Below are 25,147 nucleotides of genomic sequence, written 5' to 3' on the forward strand. Positions count from 1 at the left end.
TCACGGCCCATTTTACCCGGGCAGCCCTGTGTGTTTATTCACGGCCCCGCTCGGCCCCGGGCCGGAAGCGCCGCTGTCCTGCCCGGAACCTCTGGAGCCGGAACGCAGGTTGGCGGCGCGGGGGCCGGGCCGGAGCGCGGCGCTGGCTGGACCGCGGGGAAGATGGCGGCGGCCGTGGCGGGCCCACGTGGGCGCGGGGCCGCGGACACGGACACAGACACGGACAGTGGTAACGCCAGCGGGAACGGGGTGGGCCCCTCTCTTCTTCTGGAGCATCGCCGGCCGCCGCTGTGGGCCGCCTCTGACCTTGGAGGCCTTTCCTCTCTGCCCCGTCCGTGGCTCTTCACCCACCCTGCTCCGAGGGCCGGCGCCGGTCGGCGTGGGGAACGGGAGCTCAGGCCCCGGCCCTGCTGAGGCCACCTCCCAGCGGCGTGTCCCGTGGGTGGCATCCCCGCGGTGCCTGGTGCTGTGGCTGCTCCTGCCCGCCCAGCGCTCGCCCTTTGGCTTTTGCCGCTCAGCCCGGGGAGCACCGACACAGCTCCTTAATTCCCTAGGCCACCAAAATAGCTTTCTTGGGAGAGGGGGGAACGACTGTGCGGAGCCGCACGAGCTCCGTGTCCGTGCGAGACCGGGATCTGCTTCTCTCGAGGGAAGCTCTGCTCTCGTTCCAGTGATTCACCCTTAATTCCCGGTCCTCCGCTCGTTCTCGCCTCCTTGCGTGTTTTGAGGGTGTACCTGACTAGTGGTGATCACTTCCTAATTCTGTCCTGTAATTGGATTTCTTTTTTTTTTTTTCTGTGAGGAGTCAGGGTTGTGGCGGTTTGGAGCTGCTTGGTTTGAGCGTCAAAACTGAACGCAAAGGGAAGCGTTGTGTGGGAGCTTCTTTCAGAGCTCATTGCTGAATGTTTGCTGCGCTGAATATTTTAACTGTGTGCCTACCTTGATCACTGAGCGAGTTTTAAAAAGTTAATTAGAGAGACCTGTATGTGTATTTCACAACACACACACAGAGAAACAGTTAGAGCTTTTCATATTAAATCTATGCCAGGTATCAGTCTTTTCAGTTCAGAATAGGGCCCCAGGTCCTACTTCACAGTGAGTTAATCGGGTTTAAATTTTGAAATGCCTCTTCTTTATCTCATGCTTTTGACTGATATTCTGATGTATTAAAGAATAAATTATGGCTGGTAGTGGAAATCTGGTTAATTTTTCTGTAGCTGTTGAAAGCAAAATGTTGTTGGTATTATTCTCCTATTTTATTGGCAGAAGATGTTAAGTAAAGGAAGTTATACATGCTATTGCAAATTTCCTTTTTATAAGTCTGATGTGTTTTTTATGGCTAACTGAAAAAGCTGGTCCTAAGCAGTGGGGGGATTTAGGTTTGGACTTTTGGTAGTTGTTAGCTTTTGTGTGTGCAAAAAAAAGTCACCAGCAGAGGTTGATTCCTTGTTTAAAAGCTAAATAGCAACTTGCTAGCATGGACAAGGCTCAGGGGTGAAAACTTGATGTTGTTTTGTGTGTGGGAACCAGGATGTGGTGATGCACTTAATTCTTCACAGGCAATAGTTTGATTTTTTTATTGTTATTATTATTTGTAGCTCAGGATGTGGAGACATACTGATACAAAAAAGGATAAAAAGGATGCCTTTAAGTCATTACTGAGTGTGCTGAGAAAATTTGCCAGTTCTAAATTTCTAATTTATAGTAAGGACTGTTGGAAAACACTCCCATAATTTATTTTGAGTGGAACATGACATACCACTATGTAGAAGTAAAAGTTGTACTGGTAGAGATAATGACCAGGTTTTCAGTGATTATTTCTCTCCCATGTTTATTTTGTAACCACAGACTCTTACTTCTTTCCATCAGGATAACTAAATGCTCCCCAAGCCTCTAAACATGCCTGGGCAGTAGAGGTTTTGTTTTAAATTGGTCAGTTCCACTGTTTTGCTGCTATGTTGTTTGTTAGATTTTAAGCTGGTTTAAAACCTCATGGAGAAGGCAGAATAATGAATTAGTGTGGCAACAGAGTGTGTGTTTATGTTTGCTTAGTAATTAAATAGAAAGATAATTAATGAGGAATATCATTAATAGCTGCCTGCATGGTTTGATGGAGAACAGATCTTGTGAAGCACTCCTGGCTTCATTCTCTTAATGGTTTGGTTGATAAAGGTACTTCATGGGATATAGGAGTCCTTACAAAGTAAAGCACTTGGCTCAGTAGTACTGTGATTTAAACTTTACACTTTCTTTTTTCAGGATTTTGAGTGGTAGATGGATGAAAGTGAGTCAGGTTGGGAATCCGTCCCTTGCTGGTGGGAGGGGGTGGGATTAGAAACCAGCCTCCTTCTGTTCAGCACTTGATTCTGCAGCCTTGAAAGTTGTATATAAGATAACTAATTTAAAATTAAATGTGGCACAAATATTAGAGGAACAGTAGTTAATGGTGGCAGGACCTTGTGTGTGCTCTGCTCTTGATTACGTGATGAAGTGAAAAAACCAAGCATATTTTAGCACACCCTAAACCTGCAGCCCATTTCATTCTAGTTAATCATCTGCACTGTTAAAGACTTCTATTTGTGCAGTTTGACTCACTGAACAGAGCAAAGAGGACTAATTCTTCATGTGTTTGTTGTGCCATCAATGTGGCTGTTTTCAGCCATCTTAATATTGCGTAATTCCAAACTTTGATATTGTAACTTTAGTTTCTTCTTTGATTTTGAAGGGCTCATAGGAGTAAGGAAACTTGACTTTGGGAGTGTTTTATTAGTGTAACTTGAGCAGTTACTTATCCCAGAAAAGCTCAGTGCCTCTTTAGAGTTTCTTTAGAGTTGTCTGATGGCTTTCTTGATGCTGTATTTCACAAAGCAGCCTCCCCTGGACTCATTTTGCTTAGGTAATAGTGGTTTTGCTGGTGGTGTTCTCTCTGAGCAGGTTTTGCTGTCACGTAAGAAATGCCCCCCAGCTTCAGTTTCATTCCTGTGGCTGTTTGCACTCAAACACCAGATGTCACTGTTGCAGTTTCTCTTGGAGTGTGTACACATATCCACACATGTTTGTGTGGATAGGCATCTATAAGTTACACTTTTTAAACTGAAAAATAGACAGGTTTTTCCCCCGCAATTACCAGCCCTAAACATAAAAATATTCAATAACCTAATAATAAATATCCAAGGCTGCCCTTCTGCCTGGCCTCTTGCCATCACTTTAAATTATCATTGAGGTGGGCAAGCATTTGCACTGCATAGATTCTAATAAATTCAGTATAATGGTGTGTGCCTGCTTGAGTAAATAATTGTAACAGCACATGTACATTAATACCTCACTCTGAACTTGGATAATTCTTACTAGAAAACAATTCCTGATATTTTTTTTTTCCTTCTTTTCTTTCTTTTTTCTTTATCCCTAGGTTCTGAGTTAAGCTCAGAACTTCCAGAAGACAGCTACTCCTCGGGAGGTGAAGCCCTGGATGGTGATGATGAAGATGAAGCAGCAGCCCCTGGCAACGTGGCTGAAAAGGCAACAAGCTCCAAAGATGGCCCAAGTTCAGGATGGGCAGATGCCATGGCAAAAGTGCTCAACAAAAAAATTCCACAGAATAAGTCCACCATCTTGGCCAAGAATAAAAGCCTGGAGAAGGAGAGAGAGAAAAAAAAACAAGAGAGGCAAGAAAAGAAGATGAGGGTGAGAAAAAGATGCGGTATTCCATGTGCAGTGACTGTCTGATGGGCTCCATGCAAGAGTCTCAGAGCACTGTCCCAAATCTCTGCTGAGGCTGTGTCAGTTTTGCAGTCTCCCCTCCATAGTGATCCTGAGTAGCTTAATTTTTTTTTTAACTTTCCGGTCATGCTGTGTAAGATTTTTTCCCTTACTGCTTCTTCTGGGTCATCAGGCAGGCTGAACTTTGGCAGCAGGAGTGTTCCAGTCTGTCAGCTTAAGGTGTTTTCTTTTTTGAGGGGGTGAAAGCAGATATGTTAAGCTTGATTTTCTAATTGGCATTGTTAATTTGGGGGGAAATTCACTTTGTTGGCATTACAAAATGAAATAGTTCTCTACCACAGAAAGTGAGAAGGAGAAAGAGAAAAAAGACTTTAAATTGTGCTGGGACTTCCAAAATCAAGGACTCCAGCTTGAGATTGTGCATTATTGTTTGCTCCCCTCAATCGTTTTCCTGATTGGAGTTTTCTATTGCCATGTCAGTGCCCTAAATTGCTTCTGGTTCTGAAACTGGTATGAAGAAAACAAAGCCATGTTGGCAAGTAAGTCATTTGTTTGTGCCTTCAGTGGAACTTTTAATTCCAGGCTCTGATTGATTTACCTTCAGGCTAGAAATAAATTAATAGTTCTAATGTCTCATCCTACCAGTTCTGTTTCAGTGGGGTAAGCAGGTTATTCACCTGACAGTTTGGGGCATGCTGCAGTTGGGCCATGGCTTGCCTTTTAAATACAGAGAGCTTCAGTACAGCATCTACACAGTCATGGTTGCCCTAAATACCTGCTCTCATCCAATGAATATGTGAGAATACTGCAAAATGGGCCAAAGGTCCCCAAAGTGACCTGTTTACTGTAGAGAAACTTGAAAGCAATTTGCCTTTCATTGATTTCTTGCTGATTAAAGGTAGGATAGAACAGTTCTTTTGATCAAAGGCCAAAATATGGTCATAAACTCAGACATTCATAGTGGTCTGCCTGGAGTTATAAAGATAAGGACTCTGAAATTCCATTAGTCTTCTTGCATAAAACCGATTTAATGGAACATCACCAGGCCTAAGACACTGTTAAATTGTTCAGAGGAGAAGAAGTGTCACTACCTTACTCCTAAAGCAGAGGTCATGAAGGACAGTGGTCTCCTATTGCAGCAGAAACAAACCTGGTGGAATTTTGTCTGTTGGTAATGGAAAAGTGATCAATTTGGTTTTGAAACAGAGAGCCTCCAAAAAAAAATAGACAAAACCCAGTATTGTATACGACTTGTTGTCTGGTGGACACTTGGTGCTCTTCCTGTGTTAGAGTTCTGCCTGTTGCACTCCTTGCTGAGTGTCACTTTGGTCACAAAACCATACTGGGATCAGTTCTGAGGGGGCAAGTCAGATTCCCAAGGCTCAAAGTGTGACATGCCTGTCTTGATGGACCCAGGATTTTATTATGTATAAAGTTTTCTGTGATCAGCTTGTGAAGTCTGAGGTTTGAAGGCTGTCTTTGAGTAATTTCCTTGCTCATGGCAGTCAGTATGAAAGCATCTTTCTCCTAGGAAGCAGATGACTCTCTGCGGTTTGAGTGGCCCCTGTTGTATCAATGCAAGGTACTCAGACCTATTGTCCAGCCCTGTATTGGAGCTCCTTTTACTTTCCACCAAACTGAACTTTGCAGATTCTTTTTTACCTCCTGCTACATACTCTATCAGTTCATGCTGCATTCTCAAATGTCCCTGTTGTTTCACATGACAATATTTATAATGCAGCTCGATAAAAAGCGGGAATGGGAAATGATGTGTCGAGTGAAGCCAGATGTTGTCAAAGACCGAGAGAAGGAAAGAAATCTTCAGAGAATTGCCACAAGGTAAAAGTTTTTCTGAGTGCTTTCCTTAAATATATGTATATCAAAAAGAGGAGGAAAAGGCCTGTGCAGGTAATCTGTTTCCAATCAGATTGAACTCTTAAGAAGTGACTAGCAGGAGCCGAGAGATTTATAGACAGGTCTGCATTGTACAGTATCAAGTTCAACAAAAGATTTCAGAAGCTTTACGAAAGAGTAAAAATTTAGATGGGAGTCTAATGTTTGCTTAACAGAAGTGCTTTGTTGGATCCCCTCATTTTGTTAATTTAATGCCTTAAAAATGCAGAACAGTTGTTTCTACTGTTCTGTTTTTTTGCTTCTCCACAGAGGATTCACCAGATCCACGGCTGTGAAGTTCAGCTGCCTGTTCACAGTGTGGTAGTTTGGTATCACAGAACTAGTTGAACATTTTGATGTGCTGGCTGTATGTGTGTCCTTACTCATTCCTCTGCCTTATCCCCCAGCTTCAGCTGCTATTAAGAAATTTGCCTGAGTAATTTAATAACTGATTTTAGGATAAATAACATGCTCTCAAGGATGCAACGTGCTCAAGGATGAAAATGATCTCAGTGCTGTGTTATCAGGCTTACTTCAGAGCCTGAATAGTTATTTATGCATTTGTTTGTTACTGGTTGCTAGCAATAAGTGTGAAGGAGGAGTAAAAATTGAGTGTCTTTTATGTTGCAGTAAATGTTACCTCTTAACTGAATTGAGGTTCCAGTTGAGGAACCAATTTGGGGAGCTAGAAGCCATCCAGCATCTGCACTAATTAGCCTTAGTAGGGGGTTCATTTCTGTGAAAGGAACTTGAGTTAAAAAATTTGCTTTGTTGTCTTTGTCCCTGTCCCAGAGGTGTTGTACAATTATTCAACGCTGTCAGGGCGCACCAGAAGAAGATGGAAGAGGAGATAAAGAAAGTTGGGAGCTCTGAGAGGAAGCGCGCCAAACTGATGTCTTCTGTTTCAAAGAGAGATTTCATCGATGTTTTAAGGAACATGGAGGGGGCTAAAGGGGGCAAGAATCCTGCTGGAAGGGCCACAAAAAGTAAACAGGTAAGCTTCATCTGTGAGGAAAAAAATGTTTACAAGGTGCCTTCTCAATGTAATGACTCAATTAATGTGCCTGCTCTTCATAAACCTGTGACCCAAATGGCTGAGAGGTTTTGAGACTTCTGGAAGGGAACAAGTAGCTCATAGCCTGCTTTCTCTGTCCTTTGGCTATCCAAGTACAAAACACTGGAAGCTCTTATCATAAGACATCGAGCCTTTTATGCAAATAATTCGGTTTAGCTATGTGTTTAAAAAAAGATTATGAAACACTGGATTTAATCTTGGATTTTGCACTAGGCATGGAACAAACTGCTGGGTAATAATGGGTTGCAACATTTGTAATTTGGCTATAAATAGTTAGCTCCCTGAAATTGTTGAAGACCTGGAGGCTGTTCATCTTACATGGTGCATTAGACTGTACTGCTTGTGTGTCCCCATGGTTTGGTCACATCAGCCTCGCTTCCTTTGGGTGATTATGGTGTCTGAAACTGACGGATTTGCCATACAAAATGGATACCACAACAGAAAGAAACTGAGAAATATTAAACCTTATAGTTAGGCTTTTCTTTCCCCAATTCACCATGTGCGTTGGACTGGTGTGGCTTCCTTACTCTTGTGATGTTTTGGAAAGAAATTCATTCCACTTTTTCCAAGTGTTTTTGAGACACAGTGTAGTTGGACTCATCCAGCTCTTCATCAGTTCTTTCAGCTCACCAAGTAGCTCAGGGTTGAAAACAAGTTGCTCAGGCACACTCTTTCTCGTATTTCAGAAGCTGCATGGTTTTGAAGCGTCCTTGTGTTCAGGTTTGAACTCTGTGCTTGGTGGTGGGTGGAAGACTGCAGTTGGCACAGACACACTGCAGTTAACTAAGTGCTTTTCTGTGCCAGGAAGAAATACTTTAATCAGTTGGGAGACAACAGTTTGTCATATGTTTTTTGTTTGTGTGCACTTGGGGAACATGCTGAAACACTGCCTGGCATGGAGTGCTCATACAAGTTTCATGCAAGTGCAATATTAAAGTATTTTTTAAATTCTTTGGATAATGAGAACAATTTAGCTTGGTGCTGACACTTTATTTCTCCTTAAATAATTCCAGCTTGCTTGTTTGGGTGGGGGGGGCATGTGCATGTGTGTGGTTCCCTTTTTTGGTTTGTTTGTTTTTACTCCCTCGGAATAGCAGAATATTGGAACAATGGCAGTGCCAATTACTGTTGCACTCAGCATTGAATCAATAGCTGAGCAAGAAATAGGACCTTTTTTTGTGACACATTGTAGCAGGTCAGTTTTGAAATTACTAGGTCAGGAAACACAGCTAGCAAATATTTCTATACTTCAAGTTTTATTTTGGCAGCATCAGTAACAGTATATTTCCATTCAAGACCTCTGGAGATGCTTTAGATGCTGGCTGGTTACTGCTGGGTTTGATTGTTAATGTAGGTGCTGCTTTCACATTGCTTGTGCACAAAACCTGGGGTGGGGATCAAGGTTTTTGGTTGGGGTTTTTAATTGCACGTCTGCCTAGACAGAGCAGCCCCCTTCCTCTCTCCCTTGTTGCCTTTGCTTCAGTGACTCTCCATTCAATTTAATACTGAACCAAACTCCTCAATAACTCCTCCTCAAGCTGTTCCTAATCTGCCTTATTTTCTCTTGAGGACATATCTTACTCATTTAGCAAGTTCCCCTCCTGGTAGTTGTTGAGGCTTGAGGTTGAGGCCAAAATCTGCTCTTCATTCTCCTTCTCAGAATTACACAAATATTTAGCCACTGAACAGTTCTGCTGGCCTCCACTGTCGTATCTCTGCTTCTTGGTCTCTGAGGGTGTTTCAGGGGTAGGAGCTTTTCGGTAGTAAATTCCTTGCAGCAGGATTTCAGCAGATTGTTTATGCCATCTGAAAGCTTTTGTTTGTTTGTTTTGTGGGTTTGTTTTTAGCAGTCAAGAGTATAGAGTGTATTCATTTAAAAAAAAGGGGGGGATACACTTATTTATCTCAGCAAAAACAATGGAAAAGATGCCAATCCCAAAATCCAGGCACTCTGCCATCAATTAAAAGGCAGTCCAGAACAATAAAAACACTACCCCACCCACATAAAACAAGCAGTCAGCAAGAAAAATAGCAGAAAAAAGTTGTACCAGTGAAAGCAAATCTTTTTTGACTCAAGTCTTGTGCTGTGACATGAGACTTGACTGTATTTGAGAATGGGCAAAAGCGTTTTCTTGCTCTGCAGGAGATTTTGAATGCAAAATTTGCTTTGTGTTTTTGAAAGTGTGGCCATTTCTTTCAACTGTCAGAGGTTGTTGAAGAAACCCCTTATAAAGCTCTGTTGATTGACTATTTAGCCAAGTATATTTATGTGTGAAAAAAAGGAATCAAATGCTCTGTAAAGGCCCCTCTGCAACAGTATGATTTCAAAGAAGCATGACCACGTTTTAAATTCTGTTTGCTGTTTCCATCAGCTTCATGCATTCCTGGGAAGGACAGGTAACCTGTGCCCCACTAGAACATTGTTCATAGTCTTGTTTACTTTTAGCCATTGGCCTAAATGCTATTTGGCATATATCTACCAACAGAGCTATGAAGGAAAGGCTGTAAGGCTGTGTACGTTTTCCTGTGCCCTTCCTGAGAAACTGTAGCCCTTCTTGGAGTTCTGTGTGCCCAGCTGGGAGTAATTACTTTTTTGAGCAGGAGCCAAAAGCTTTGCCTTTCATATCATTTGCTGTTTATCAAGGTATTTCTTAATCCTTGCTGAGCCAGCTGACTTGTGTAATATTTTTTCCTGTTTTTTTTTTCCAAGTTACTGTGCATGATGCTTGCCTCTGGGTAAGATCATCTAATTTCTCTCCCCTCACCACCTTGTCTGAAGCTTTGCAATGTTGGAGAAAACTGTAGTGATTAAAAAAAATAAAATCCCACTCATTTGTGTTCGGATAGACCTATTATTTAAGTTTTGGGGTGGGTTTATCTAGGAATCTTTTACTGTCAGATATGATAGCTTTCAATTTTGTTCAACACAATCCTTACACACCAGCTTTCATTTCAGGATGTGTTGGTTGTATCTTCTTGTAAGACACTACAAGAAACATTATTAAACTATAGGTTTAGAAAACGTGCATGTCAGAAATGCTGTTTTTTCAGGCCTGGAGTCTGAAGTCATTTTTGTCTATAGAATGAATGCAAAAGTAGGTAGTGGCAGTAAAGGATTCCTTGTAGGAACCTTTTGTTTTCTTCAGGTCCTTAATAAATTTCTGGGTGCGCTTAGGAAGTACCTTTGCTTCCAGGGCTGAATGAGTTCTCTTAGAGTTGCACAGATACATTGGCTAATGTAGTGTACATGAGGTCTTGAAATCTTAACTGTAAGAAAAGAAAGAAATTCAGAGGAAATTCAGAGTTATTCTCCTCGCTTGCTGTGTGTCAGTGACAATTTCATCTTCACTTTTCTCTTGTCATTTGTGCTGCTCCCAGTAAAGCATTTTCCTTGTGGTAAAACATTTTTTAGTGACATATAAACAACTGGCACGAAAGTTACAGATACTCTTTATGAGAAGCATAACCTGTGCTCCTGAACCTTTCATTTTTAATTAGGACTTTACAGCAGGATTTTGCTTTAACTTGTAAGCTTTCTTACATCAGATCTCTTGCAGAGCATTTCAGTGGTGAAAGTAAGAGCAGGATTTCCTGGTCTGCTTCAGCAACCATGACCCAAATTCTGCAAGGTAATCTTTCTGTAAGCTAGGCTGATTACATGACCCAGAGGTACAATTTGCTTCCTGTGTTGTGATGGCATCTGGAAAAAATTGGTGTGTTGGTCTCAAAATAGTACCTGTTCTGAAATAATTTATTGATGGGAAGGAAGATGAGTGGAGAAGAATACAAATGCTATTTCGTAGCAGCTATTGCTCATATGGGACTTAAAGTGCTTTTCCAGAAAAGTTCCTTCCACCTCAAGCATATTTTAGAAATGCTCCAAGTATCTGGGAAGTAATTTGTAAAGACAGTGATTAGAGTCAGGCTTACTGTAGATTTTTCTTCTGTTCATAAGACTTTATTTTAAGCAGTAGTTTGAAGATTTTTCAAGGGCAGGAGGAATACTACACTTCTGACTTCAACAGCTGTTCTTGCTGAGATACAAGGACTGGCATGGGGGCTTTCATTTTTTAAACTAAATGGGAGTATTATTTGTGCTTTTCAGCTTAAAAGTCAGATCAGTTTAAAAACTGAGAGTGACTGTCATCTTTTCCTTGCAGCTTCTTGAGTGCTGGCCGTCAGCATGGTCTGTTTCCTTTCACTGTTTCCACAGTGCAGAAATGGGGAGGGTGAAAAAAAATTGTTTTCATTCATATACCTCTTTGGAGTGACAGTAATCTGAACAGTTGCTTCAGTCTGTGTTAGGAAATTGTTTTTGAAGTGTGTATGAAGGCAGAGATGACTTCTGCAAGTTTGGTAAGGTGTATCAACACCTCTTTTAATCTTATCAGGAAACTTCCTTAGGTGATAATGGCATTGCAGAGTAGCAGAAGTTTATTACTACAGCTGTTGTGAGCTGATTTTACAGACCTAATTGAAGGAGTAACCAGGCATGCATGTATTCCAGCAGATTTGAGGGGGCAGCCAAGTATTAATTTAGTTCAGCTGTGGCCAGAGTAGATGTATTCTCCCAGTTTTAATAAATGTCTTCCCATCACATGCACAAAAACTTTTAATTTGGATTCCTTTATATCCTGCAGTTGTATCTGTTTTTCCCAACTATGTGTACATTCTCGTGAAGGTCACCCCATATATGTTTGGAACTGATGCTTTTAATGAAGTTTTTTGATTTTGTACCAAAAAGTTGCTGACAACTAAGTATATGCTGTATTCTTAGGAATATCCTCAGGGATAAATGCAGTGCAGCCTGCCAGTTTGCTATATCCTATATTCCTTATGCTCTTTAAGGTAAAGGGTTGCTATGCAATATTAGAGGTTGTTTGATGGTGACATTTTTACTTTAAATCTTGCAGGGTTTGGGCCATCAACAGGTTTGGGTTTTTAAAATGTGCAAGCTCAGTTCCCTGATTGTTGTCATAGCAGGTAATGCACATCTGTGTTAACATGGGAATGTAGGACTTGGTCAATATTTAAATGTCAATTTAAATTTTTCTATGTTTCAATATTTAAATTTGATTGATTAGGTGTCAAGAACTTAACACTGTAAATTCAACTCCACACAAGACAATTAAGGGTCTTGTGAAGGGCAGTATTTTACTAGGTTTACCCTTTTTCCTATGGTTTTATATTCAGATATCCCTTTCTGTCCTCTTTTTCAGATGTTTGATCAGAAATCAGGAAGGGAAAAGGCTGTGATTTTGCACTTTGTTCTACCTCTTTTTTATCCTCTTCCTGTTCTGTGTTGCTGACAGGTTCTTTCCCCCTGCACCTGAGGGCCAGGCAAGTGTTCTGTGCCTAATGCAGGAGCAGCCCTGACAGCTGTGCCCACAGGAGGGCCAGTTCCCTGTGTCACCATGAGTCACTCACAGCTCAGCTGCATGCTGCCTGCTAAGATGCAGACAGTGTGTGATCAGTGAGGACAGATATCTTAAGAGAATTTGGATGCTGGATGCCTGTTGCATCTCCTGAGGTGATGACCTGAGGTTTGGGGAGGGCGATCTTCCAGGTGTTTAGAACTTGGTCAGATCCAGGAAAATGTTCATGGAGATAGCAAAAGATACATTGCCAGCTCCAAAACACATCCTTAACCGATTTTTAAGTTTAAAAAGAATGAGTGATGCAACGTTTTAATGGGTTCCTGTAGAAAACGTCTCTTTCTTCCTTAGAGCTGAAGACAAAATATTTTAAGTTTGTCTTTCTGTGAAAAGGAATGAAGTGGTTATATTTGAAACATTGCAAAATGCTTCAGCGTGAAGCAGTTGAAGTTTGGCAAATTTTTAAGTGAATATAAACAGGGACTTGTGACTGAAATGTCAGGCAATGCTGAGACAGCTCCATCTGTCATATTTGAGAGTAACTTGCCTTGCTATTTGTTTATTACTGCACAGGATACTATGATGGTGTTCTGTTTTCCCAGAAGATGTTGCAAGGCTTTTTTTTTTCAGTAAAACTGTCTAAAACAACCACATTTGAAAAACTTGTGGCATACATCTTCTTTTGATCTTCCTATGAGTATACAAAGCACAAAGAGTCAAGTCCTATTAGACTTTTATCTGCTAAATCAAGTTGGAAGCCTTATAAAAGCAGCTCTCCACTTTTGGCTTTGTTCGTAACTCTTATAGGCAGGGCAGTGTACTTAGAGAAAAATACAGCTAAACATTTCATAAAGTTTTATAGAAAAATGTTCTCTGGAAGTAAGAAGGTTTGGGTGGAGCTTGTCTATCTGAATAAGTTTGTTTCCCCTGTCTGAGCATTTGCTATTGGAAATTACAATAAAAGTAATTCCTTTACTTTGAAGTTTTATTAAGGTATAAAATGTTCTGATTTCCAGAGTGTGTGTGTTATAAATGACCTCTGTGGGTACCTACTCATCTGTTTATCTTGGTAGATAGACTTCAGCACTGGTGGGTCAAAAAGCTTCCAGCTTGCAATGGTTAGAGGGTTGCTGAGCTCAGTAAATTTTTTTTCAGTAGTATGGGAAATCCCAGCCAGTTTCTAATGAGTGTTTCTGAAATTTACTGAAAGATTAGAAAATGTACTTTTTAAACCTGTTTGTATTACAAATTGTACTAAAACTGCCTCTTGGAAAGGTCTGACCTCTTTTCAGTTTGCTGCTGAACTTTGGACAGTGTTCTCTAGGTGGTCTGTGTCATTTCTTCTCCACCTGCAGCTGTTGGGAAAGCCCATACAGAAACGTAGGAGATGGAAAGGTCAGAAATGCAGAGAAAGGGTAGCCAGATGTTAAAGATAAGGGATTGGGATCCTGGGCAGTTTACATCTTCATGCATCAGATTTAAACTGCTTTTAGAAAGCAGCCTGGGAGTATTGAGGGTTATGGTCTGTTCCTTAATGAGCTTGCCACTCACACATAGCAGCATGAGGGGAAATTACAGGAATATAAAATCAGAGAAATTTGGGTTTGGAGACCTCTAGAATACGTCACAAAAACCATTTAAGTAAAAGCAAGAGCAATCATTGTATGGAGGTCATACAAGCTGCTTAGCCAACATGAAAATGTCATTATTTCATATTTAGTATTAAAATTGCACAAAGGTTACTTCCTTGTAGGCTCTGTTTTGGTGTTTTTGTTTGGTTTTTTTTTCCCTCACCCTCCTACCTTGAAGTTTTTTGGATCCTTATACTTCTTCTGGGACTCAAAAGTGGAAATCCTGAATCAGGAAGAGGAGGTTTTTCACTCACCCCACTTATTTCTCATCAGCTGTTCTGTGAGATGATTTCTTAAGTGCTGAAAGGATGGGCATGGTCATTACTGTAGCCTTTATTGTTTGAGACAACCTTTTGGAACTCACTCCATTATGCCTCTTTCTGAATCATAATGAAAAACAGTGGATGATTTTAGCATCATTTGTTGATGCTAAATAATTTGAGTGATATTCATATTATTCAAAAACTTGCAAGCTGCTGATTTATTGTAAAAAAAAAATCATAAATAGTCCATACAGCTGCAGGTCTGCATGTTTCCTTACTGGACCAACAGGGAAGCTTTTATAACAACTTGCAGAAAATTTTAGGTACCCAGCTGAGATAGTGCATAAATGTCTTTCATAAATGGGTGACATCTGAGAAAAATCCGCTGTGACTGGAAAATGTTTGTCTAAAGCAGACTGTTGAAAGACATGAAGATGTGACTTCTGAGGGATAGCACAGAGGAGGGCTTGATCCTGACTGCATATTTTTACTAGGCATTCTTGCTATGTCTGTGTATTTTCCAGGTACAGCTTGGTGTTCAGGAACTGTGCAATCTTGTAACAATCATGGTTTGGATCTGAGGTGATGTTTAGGTTCATCTTTGAACTCTGTCATGTCCTCATTACTGTTGGAAATACACATTAGGAAATGAAGGACCAGCTGATGCAGAGCATTTTTACTACTTTTGAGAAGTTGTGTGGCATTTATTTCAGGGTTGAAATGCTGCACATCTAGAAAAGTTCTTTATTCCTTCAATTTGTTTGTCATCCAAACAGAATTCTCAGTTCAGTATCTTCCTTCTAGTAGTAATGATGGGAATGGTCCATATAAGATTGTTCTTATTAATTAACCAGTATGATTTTAATATAAAATGAACAATATTTTGCCTCAGACCTGAAGCTTCTGACTAGCTAGCAAAAGTTGTTTTTTCCCATAGACAGCACCATCTTTTCCAAGTCAGAACTATGATTCAGCTAGTTTGGTTACTATAACTGGCCATACAGATTCTTGTCTGATAAGCAATGAAAGTGTAACACACTGCCTTAAGTACAAAGGTCTTGATCATGTGTTGTTTTCAACCACAGTACTCAGAGAGTCTTTATATCAAGTATTAATTTAGTGTTATTTGGTATTAATTGGTGCTGATGCTGTGCAGTGCCAAGTACATGAAAGCTGTGTGGAGATTTACAGGTGAGTAAAGGGTAGGAGCAACAGGTGACTACAGGCATAGGAATGGCCTGACTGGGAGGCAGGAATTCCACTGTCAGTGATCAGCAGGCATTCAGATGTGAGGGTAGACACATATAGATGAGGATGATGAAGAGTTTGTTCTTACAGGAGACAAAAACCAGCAGGACTGAAAATGAGTAGCAATGGCACATAGAAAGAGTCTATAAACTTTCTGCTCTGATGTGTTGCATGACAGCCTCATGCAGGGAATGTATGAATCTAGTCCTATCTTTCCAGATACCTTTTCTTTAATAACTTGCAATCTACTCTGAACTAATCTTTACTTAGTACCTACTTAAAAATGCTTATTCATGGACCTTTTCTTTCTTCTTTATGAGAGTGGAGTGTTTTGGCCTGGCAGTTGGAATGACAGGGTCATTACTTCATATTTCAGCATTGTCATTTTGCCTTGTATTTTAAGGAATGTGAGTTACAAATTACAGTTACAAATATTTCATGCCAGTATGGGTGCAGGTCACAGTTGGTGCCTGTGTTGTAAGGTACCTGTAGGATTGTTTCATTGGGTGAATTGTGTTTTCAGGTGAGTTTTTACTGTGTGTGAGCAGCTCCTGGTGCAGCATGCCCATGTTAAACATCATGCTCATTCAAACCTGGGAAGGGAGTCCTGATGCCAGTATGGCCAAACGTGTGGAAGTCCTTGTGCAGCACAGGGGGTTCTGAGATGGCTGCTGTCCATGGCTGGAGTGCAGTGCAGGCTGAGGAGTTCCAGAGCGTCCTGTGTACAGAAGGACCCTGTGTTAAGCTTGAATTCTTAAAATATTTTTGCTTTTCCTGACAGAAATAATAATTTATGGGGTTTCTGGTGAACCAAGCCTGAGGAAATCTGTTCTCTCATAAGCTTTTTCTAAGATTCTTCTTTGAAACTGAGCATTTAATAACGATGCTTATGAATTTTCTTCTTTGCTTAGGCCCAGATTAATGCTCGTTTTTAGAAATTCTGTAATTGAGTTCTGACCCCTCTAAAACTGGGCCATGTTTAAGCCTCTGTGTGCCAACCCAAAGCATTCCTTCTCATTCACACATCCCCAGTTGTAGTAAACCCTTGAGGAGGATGTGAGGATGGGGAGATTCCTCGTGCAGGTCGTTAAGCTCTGGGTGGTCTTCTGGCTGTGCTCAAAAGGAAAATCACTATTTGTTGTGCTTGTAGTAATAATTCCAGTGTGTTACTTTCAGAGAAGTTTGAGCAGGAACAGCAGATCTCAAAATGCACTGTAAAAGTTTTTATTCTCAGATTTATTTACTAGAATTGCCACAGCAGATCCTGGTGTGTATGAGAGAGTTTGTGATCTGAGTAAATCCCCTGTGCCACTGCTGATACCCACAGTGTGGTGTCACTTCAGGTAAACCAGGGCAGTTTAGTTCAGCTGCTCTAATTTCTCATTCAGAGAGAGAATGCAAATGGGTATTGAATAACTCTCACCCTAAGGAATAAATGATTGTGCAGGATTATACTGCAGCAGAATAGATTTCTGATGTGCAGCTCACATGTTCTGCAAGCTTGAAAATGCTTCCCAGAGTGAGTTGCTGTGAGAATTCAGTTCAGAAGTTCAAGATAATAGCAGTGCAGGCTATATTCTCAGTTTGCAGATTTGTGGGGTTTTGGCTGTTTGGGTTCAGGCTTACATAGGAACCTTTCTTAGAGTCAAGATCTTGCTGCAATTCAAATCAGATAAAGTTGCAGGCAGCACTAATGATCCAACCCAAGAATCATTTTCCTGTTAAAAATCATTACAGTTTGTTTTCTGCTTATATTTCTGCTTTAGCTACTTTGGTCGCTGTTTCTTTCATTTCTTCTCAGCCTGAAGGGAATTTATTTTCTTAGCCCGTGAGCTCGCATATTGCTGAAAATGGACTTAGGAGAAATGATTATGCTGGTGTTCTTTGTTTTTAATTTCTTTTCCCTCTTCTACCAAGTCAGGGTATTATTATTATTGTTGTTAGCATCATTATTATTATTATTGTTGTTGTTGTTGTTGTTATTTTAAATTGAGATTTAACACACCTCAGTGTATGCCTGAGCTGTTGTTTGGGGTTTTTTGAGCTCAGTTTACATTGCCTTGCTGGGGAATGGGGACCAGAATAGCAGCAGTCATTCGGAGCAAGATGCAGGCTGACAGGGAAGGTAATTGTCAGATGTATGTGAGAATGTGTTCTGGCAGTTAGGCTTTTTAACTTCTTCGTCATGACAAAAGCTTCTCTGTGTCTCAAGGTCTTAAATGTTTGCATTGAGCAAAACAGAGGAACTTGGGGAGGCAGTTCAGATTAATTAGACACGTTAGAATTGTTTTCTCAGTGCTTAAAGTTGTTGCTTGAGAGATATTTATGTTAGAAATTCCTTCCCTGACAGGTACAAATAAACATTTATTGTAGGTGATGGTAAAGAGAGATGCCCCTGCAAGCTCTGGCATTTCATCTTATACACAGAGCAAAGGCATGGGGGTCCAGTGTGCTGATTGTAATCCCTAGGTCTGAAAAACGTTCCTTTGTTAAAGCCCTGGAGTTCCTGTCTTCTGGACACAGCTCTCAGGGAATCTCCACGGTGCTGTGGGTGTGTTTGCTGCTTTGCAGATGCAGAAGCTGCAGTGTGCTCAAGTGACACAAGCTGGTGAACAGTGGAGTGAAATGCTGCCTTTTGCCTGGTGTCAAGGCATATCCTTTAATGCCATTACTTACCAGTAAGGACTGTGATTTTGGTCTGCTTGAGCGTAAGGTTCTGAAAAGCTCCAACAGGTACCCTGCTTGGGAAGGGGCAGAGGATTGATCCCACACCTTGGTGTCAGTGCTGCTCCACTGTTGAGTTTGGCAGGTCTCAGTTGAAGATACTGTCTTGCCATTCACCAAGAGCAAATTTTGTAGCTCCATTTTTTTGTGGTTGTAAAGAAATGAACAAACCAGGGAGATTTCTAACTTGATCGTATAGCTGCTGCTGCTGCCACGAGGCTTTCATAGACCGATTCCTTTAAAAGCATCCAGGAGGCAGTTCCAGCCTGGATGCTGGTTGTTCTAAGTGACAGAACTAAGCTTTGTTGGAGCTTAGTTTGGAGCTTTGTTTGGTGGTTTTATTAGGACTTGGCCAAGAATTTCAGCTCATCTTGTCCTGGTGCAGATTTTAGAGAGTATGTCTTCAAAGCAGATATCACAGGAAGTATGTCCCCACTACAGAGCCCTACCTGGATGAGACTTCAGCTAATGCTGAGATAGCCTAGCAAGTAGGCAAGGTTTTTGTTTGATGTTTTTTTAATTTATATGAACTCTTTTCAACTGGACTATGAGTCCATCAGAGCAAGTATCAGCACTAAAGTAACCACAGTGCGTGCTTTGGTCTGCCTTATTTCAGCTCATGATAACAAGGTCATCACCAGCAATTAGTTAAATACCAGTGACTTGAAGTATTTTACCTTTTGATATAGGTTGCCACACCCTTCTGGCAAAGAAAACCCAATTCCAATGTATAAAAGAGAGGAGGGAAAAAAAGCAACACGAGAATTTTTCACTCCTTGCCTTGCTGAAGGATTCACATTATGTAGCATTATACTGTTGTTTATGTAGCCTGCTTTGTTTTCTTTTGGGGATGTTCAAAGGGGACTTCAGTGTTGTAGTGAGATGTGCATGAACAGCTGACTGGGACTTCAAAAGCATTTGTGTAGATTGAAAGCTGGTTTATTTTCCACGTGCCAAGAATCAGTTTTGTTTTATTTAGATGAAACTAGATTATGGCATTGAAAACCCAACAGTATTAACATTCTTACATAAAGCAAGTTGGGAAGTGATGTTACAGTTCAACTAATTGTTAATTATACAAACGCTCTTGCTGCATATTTTCTTAAGACTTTGGGAATGTTTTGTGATGCAGTAGATTTGGAGAGTTTTTAATCTGAGTGGCAAATTGAATAGTAAATGAGTTAGGAATGAAGATACTAAACAAGGCGTTTTCTTCACTTGGAAGCATGCTTAAAATTGATTAAATATTTGCTTTCAAGCATTAAATCTTCATCTTTGAGGCACGAACATGCTACCTCTGTCTTTCTCCTTCGGGCTTGTTGTAAAACTCTATTCAGGCCTTTGTGGTGCCTTACATAATGGGTAATGCTATGGAGGATCAGCATCCCTCTTTTGTTGAAGTCCTGCTTTTGTCCTGTTGTTCACTTGACATAGCCAGAAAGAAGGGCTCATGGTTGCTGAATAGTAGCTTGTGATGAATTTGAGGATTGAGCTTTTCAAACTCTGAGCCTGCAACTGTCATTGCTGATAATAATCTACTCCTTCTGTGCTGTTTAAAAAGCAAAATAAAATAAGAAAAAAACCCACCAAATCCTGTACTGCACATCTGGGAAAAATGGAATTCTGTTGGGTTTATTATTGAAAATAAAAAATGTAGATTGTTTTGTAAAAAATATGGGATGTTTCCATTTAAGTATTTCAGATTCAACTCTCTTAAATCTCACTGTTCAAATAGTGACTTATCAAAGATGTGGCCTTAAAAAAGAAAGAACTTGGTGATTTTTGTATCTTTTTTTTTTTTAACTATTCTCTACTCTGCAAAGGCAAACATGTATAACTGCAATGCAGTTAAAAAGGAGGAAAACCATAGTTACCCTCTCCTTGCACCCCAGGACAGACTACCCGTGGTTGCACTGTTGTAATAATACAGATGATTCCCCTGTGAAAATTTCAAGGTCTGCCTAGGGACCTACCTTATCTGTAGCTCTTTAATTCCAGGTAATTCCAGATTGCCCTTTCAGAGATGGTTTTAGGTTTACTGGATGTAGCACTTGAAGCAAATTGCTGCAAGAGTGGAAAGTGGTTAGGAGGCACTACCCTTGGGAAAAGGGGAATTGTTGGATGGGAGTACTTATTAACGAGAGCATCTGTGAAGGCACAGAAGCAAACCCTAAACCCAAACCCAGTGCAGACATCTTGAAGAACAGCTGTAGAGTTTCTCTTTTTTTGAGCCGAGCCCTGGGAAATTCCTTTTGGGAAGTAAAGTGTTAAGACTTGTTATCCTCTTCTTGTCAGGGCAGTGTTCAATAAAGAACTGCAGAAGTGAATGTAGCATTTCTGCTTTGATTACCTATTAAAAACACATACCTTGTTTGGCAGACTTTGCACTCAGATAACTCCTGATGGTGTGATAGGACGTGTTTTATTTACAATAATGAACCTGCATTCTTCATTTCTCTCTTCTCCTGCTATCAAATTCTGTGTGCTGCTCTATCCCAAGACTGATTCCCACAGGCTTCAGCTGAAGTATGCAGTGGTATCACTTTCCTAGATGCATGACAGAGAAGAGGCATGGACAGATGTCTGTGCTGATCTTACATTTACTGCAGGTTTTGCATCTAGTGGGTAAATCGTGTCTGCAGAGGACGCTGAAGTCCTTTCCTTGGAGCAGGGCAGTGGGAAAAGCCTACCTGGGATGCCAGTGTGAACTTTATTTTCAAAGACCCTGCAGAACTAAAGGAAGTGTTTTCAGTGCCCCAGTTCCACTGTGCTAGGATGAGTTTTTGCCTGCTGGACCCTGAGCCGTGTCATTCCTCAGAAATGTTTTGCTGCTACGGCACAAACACTGAAATCAATCCTTCCTCAGTCCATTGAACAGTTTTCAGTGTTTTCCTCCGGTAAGGATGCAAGCATAGCTTCCAGCTGTTGTTGGAAAGTGTTGCCACAGGATGGGGCTGTTGCACTGCCCAAACGCGATCTGTCACCTCCGGAACCGCGACCAAGCGCTGCTCTCAGCGCTAACCTGAAACTGCTCTCCCGGCCCTTCTCTTTATTATCGCCAGCCCGTGGAGTGGGCCTCGAGTTTATCCACTTCAAGAGGTAGGAAATTTGGAGTAAGGTGTTGCTGGCTTGCTAAGAGGAGATCAACTTGGTTTCTTTTAGAGGCAGCTTTGTACCATATGACAAGCCCAGGTAGTGAGGTAATAATTCACATAAAGGGGATTTGGTTCACGTATCACTGAATATGTTAAATATTAAATTTGGGGGGGGTTAAGCCTTTATTAAATCCATATTTGTGTTTTAGAAATGTGCCAAGAAGTGTTCTAATGAAGCTGCATCTGGGGGTTAATAAATGATATCATGAATCCGTTCTGATTGCCAAGAAAGATTTTAATAAAGGAAGCCAGTGCCCAGGGTTGAGTGTTTCATCCATGAGGAATAATTGTTTTGTTCCCATATTTCTTTTACTGGTTGGTTAAAACAAGTTTGCATTTTTAGCATCAAGTGATTTTGGTTGTTCAGCATGTTTCTGTACTGTTTGCACAAAGAGCTGGCCCTCAATCAGCTGATGGTAGGAGGTGTTATTTTGATTGCATGGAGACCTTGCATCTTTTACTGCCTTTCACATTTATCTCATGTTCCTCTGTTCTTTCTTCTCTTCCTCTCAAACCTGCAGGGTGAAGTGAAGTCTGAAGAAGGGCCAGAATGGAATATACTGCGGGATGACTTCATGATGGGAGCATCTATGAAGGACTGGGACAAGGAAAGCGATGGAGAGGACAACAATGAAGAAGGAGGTGGTCTGAAACAAGAAGATGACAGTGACTGAATGAAACTGAAAACCATTCAAGATCACGTTTTATCTTCTTAAGTTTGTTTGGATAAAAAGTCAGCATTCTATGAATGTACAACACTTGGAGGATATCTCTTTTAAAAGAAAAAAAGAAAGACTTACACAACCTTGGAGTGTTTTCTCCTCCATGTCAAACTTTTATTTAATATAGCTCCATTTGCTATAGTGAAATCCTGAAATATTTTCCAAAACAAGTATAATTTTCAACATATTTCCAAAACATTTTGTACAGTCAAAATAGTGGCACTTGCCCAATGAAAGATAGATTTTGCCAAGGTCATTAAAAGTTTATACATTAGTCATGGCAATTGATGTATTAGTGTGCCTGCATTTCCAAATCACTGCTGCACTTTGAAAAGTCATTGCAATTTGCAATAGAAATGGCTTACAATAAACACAGAAATGCCATCACCTTGTAAAGTTTTCAGACTCCTGTAGAGTCTTCACTACTTTGGCCAGAAAAGGTTCTATAGGTAGTGAAGGAAAGTAACCATTAATGTGATAGTTCTGGTCTTGGAACATTAGTTTGATTGGAGACAACTCTGAAAACAGAATTGTGAAGAGAGAGATTTGACCCTACTGATAAGGCTTAGTATTTATATATGTGTGTATATATGGTTTCTCCATTGCAAGTCTGAGATTGTGCAAGTGAAGAGTCTGGTAGGAGAGGAAAGGACAGTCACTGCCATTGGTTTCTTTGGGGAGGGAGAGCTTTACTAGCAATACCACAGAAAATTGAGTTCTGTGTTGCTTCATGTGCAGTTGTGGCATTCTGGCCTTTCTCAGTGAGGAGCTGGAGCTCCGAGATTGAGCTGTGGGTTTAGTCAGCTCTGAGGCTCAGTCAGACCAAATTCCTCGGGTGTGCAAAGGGTCAAACCAGGCCTTCCTCTTAGGTGTGGGCTGTAACAGTAACAAATTTGGAAGCCATCTGTCAGGATAACACGATTGCCTTTGTTTAAGCTACAGCAATTAGTTGGCTGCAGAGGTGCAGAAGCTAACACACATAATAAGAATATATTTTATGTAAGCACATGCATACAGAAGGAATTGTGTGGTGGTAAGGGTGTTCTAAATGAGAGGCTGGGGTTGCTGCCTTTGCTGTTCCAGACTGACTGCCTGATGCTGTGTCATTTGTTTAACTTTGCTATCACATTTCCCCACTTGCTGTGTGAAGAAAAAGCCTTGGGGCCTATTAATTGATAGTTAAAATACATGGTACTGTTCTGTCCTTTTCTACAGATGCCTTACAGACAAACCTTTCTTTGTACCTGCCCATAGGCAAGATATGATTAGGAGCAACTTTGAAATTTTCAGTCTTCAGCACTGAAATGTGCTGTAGGATTTAGATTTTCCTAACAAAGGCATTGTTTGAACTTTGTGTGTACTGCAGGATAAAAAACACAGGTACAAAATGGCAGAGGAACCCATCCCAACAACTGGCAATGATTGTCTTACCCCTAGCCTACTCATCTGGTATATATTGTAGCATAATTCTTCCAGCAGAACTCAAAACTAATAGGAGAAATGTTTAGATTTTCAAGCTGTTTAGAGTGTTAAATATATTAGAAATCTGAGGAGACATTAGTTTGTGGCCTGATATTTATTATCACAAATGAAGACATACACCCAAAGTACCAAGTGGCAAAACCACAGAAGTTTGACATATGGTTATCCTGGCTTCTGAAGGCTCAACATCTGTCCAGCTGTGCAGTGAGAGTCACCATCTCATTAGTGCAGTGTAAAAACATGCTGCAATGGGGTTTGAGTCCATGAAGCAGCATAACTTTCTAACCTGACACTGCTTTCTCTCTGCAGAGTTCAGCTGCTTTCCGTGGAAAAATTACATCAGCACCCTTAAATCTACAGTTGTTCTCTAGTTTCATATCAGCAGTTTCTTTCCATAATCAAACTTCTGGAAAATAATCTAAGTTTTCCTTAGGAACTGCAACATCCTGAGGTGATTATTAAAAATTTCAGAATGCTTTCCAAATACTGTTGGAATACTTGGGTGTTTATTTTTGCATTTTTGGAGTCATGTTTTGATTACAGCACTGAAGTGTCTCTAGTGTGTTTAAGAAAAATGTAGAATCTATCAATATTGCTAAAGGTATTTTGAGCTTCTGTTTCATTTAGAGTGCATAGGCTATATATGGAGAACATTTCTTGCCTTTTAAGAAGCATAATACTTACATTTTTATGTCTATTGAGTAGTTATTTAAATTTTATATTGTACCTTGTTTTTGCCTTGTCTTTTTTTTTTTGTGCCATATGCCTAGAAGCTCTGAGAATTGCTAAAATTGCTAACTACATATTTTGATTTTAGGCTGCTTTATTTCTCAGGTTTGGGTTTTGTTTATTAGCAGTTCAAAAGATCTTGTTTGGCCCAGGCACCTTCCAGTCTCTTCTCTGGGCTGCCCTACCCCCTTTTTCAGTAATGTTCTTCCTCTTCAACAGCTACCAAGAACAACCTTCAGCAGCTTTTCCCAGCAGTCAGAGTGCTCACTCTGTTTTTCCTGCTCCCATGAATATCTCCGCTCCAGCAAAGCTGTGCTGCTGCCCTTCATTCCAGAGAGCATGAATCATCTCAACTTTGTATATTTCTGTACCTATCTATATAAAGCCAATAAGGATGGGGTGGTTCCAGTTTTGTTAGGCTTCAAGCCAATTCCAGAGTATGTAAAGTTTAATATTCTATGGATTGCACGCAAAGCAAGGGTTTTGTTTAATAAGAGAAGGCACAGGGTCAGCTCTTCCCCATGTCTTGTCCCCTGGTCTAATTTCTCTTCACATTAATTGTGCTAACTTTTTTTCAGCAAGGAAAGCATGAGTTGGCCTATGGAAAAAAATAACTGTCTTGTCCCTGCTTTTCTTCAGCCTTCTGTTAGGGAAATACTTTGGGAGTGGTGATGGAATATCCTTGTTGTGCCTGAGGCCACTGTACCACTGTACCACAGCATCTTCTCTGCTAAAACCTGGAGGGAAGAGCTCCCACTTCTGCAGCTGTGAGGCAGATTCTCCTGGGTTCACAAGCTGAGCAGAACAAAAGAGCTGGAAGCTGTTTCCTGGTGAAGATAGGACTTTTCTGTCTGATTTGTTTTAAAGAGAGAAATTAATTGTTTGGAGGCCATAAAAGTTTTTTGACTATCTGATGCTCCCAGAAGAAGGTGGTCTGTAGAGCTGCATCTGTTCGGAGCTGGCTCAGTAGCGGTCTCTGGGGAGGAAGGCAGAAGTCATCTGGCACAAAACACTCTGCACAACTGAAAATGACAAACTTCTCATTCTTATGAAATGAGTCCTGGCACAGTTAATATACACACAGAGCAGTCATCAGTGTTGTTCACTTCCAATCCCTGCAAATTGCTCAA

At 40.7% G+C, this 25,147-nt stretch overlaps 1 protein-coding gene across 1 annotated transcript; it reads left to right on the forward strand.

The window, feature by feature from the left end:
* The first annotated feature begins 74 nt into the window (after positions 1 to 74).
* RRP15 (ribosomal RNA processing 15 homolog) lies at positions 75 to 24,019 on the forward strand. The gene is made up of 5 exons (XM_063391059.1): positions 75 to 229; positions 3,410 to 3,684; positions 5,462 to 5,559; positions 6,406 to 6,607; positions 21,606 to 24,019. The coding sequence occupies exons 1-5, from the start codon at positions 163 to 165 to the stop codon at positions 21,756 to 21,758; spliced, it is 795 nt and encodes a 264-aa protein (XP_063247129.1). The 5' UTR covers positions 75 to 162; the 3' UTR covers positions 21,759 to 24,019.
* The last annotated feature ends 1,128 nt before the right edge of the window (positions 24,020 to 25,147 follow it).

The sequence above is a fragment of the Prinia subflava genome, chromosome 2 (assembly GCF_021018805.1).
Source record: "Prinia subflava isolate CZ2003 ecotype Zambia chromosome 2, Cam_Psub_1.2, whole genome shotgun sequence".
NCBI lineage: Eukaryota > Metazoa > Chordata > Aves > Passeriformes > Cisticolidae > Prinia > Prinia subflava.

Excerpts from the sequence above, each read along its gene's own strand:
- RRP15 (XM_063391059.1), top strand. The coding sequence starts at position 163 with ATGGCGGCGGCCGTGGCGGGCCCACGTGGGCGCGGGGCCGCGGACACG. Across the intron at positions 3,685-5,461 it reads GGCAAGAAAAGAAGATGAGG|CTCGATAAAAAGCGGGAATG; the intron begins GTGAGAAAAAGA and ends TTTATAATGCAG. Across the intron at positions 6,608-21,605 it reads GGGCCACAAAAAGTAAACAG|GGTGAAGTGAAGTCTGAAGA; the intron begins GTAAGCTTCATC and ends TCAAACCTGCAG.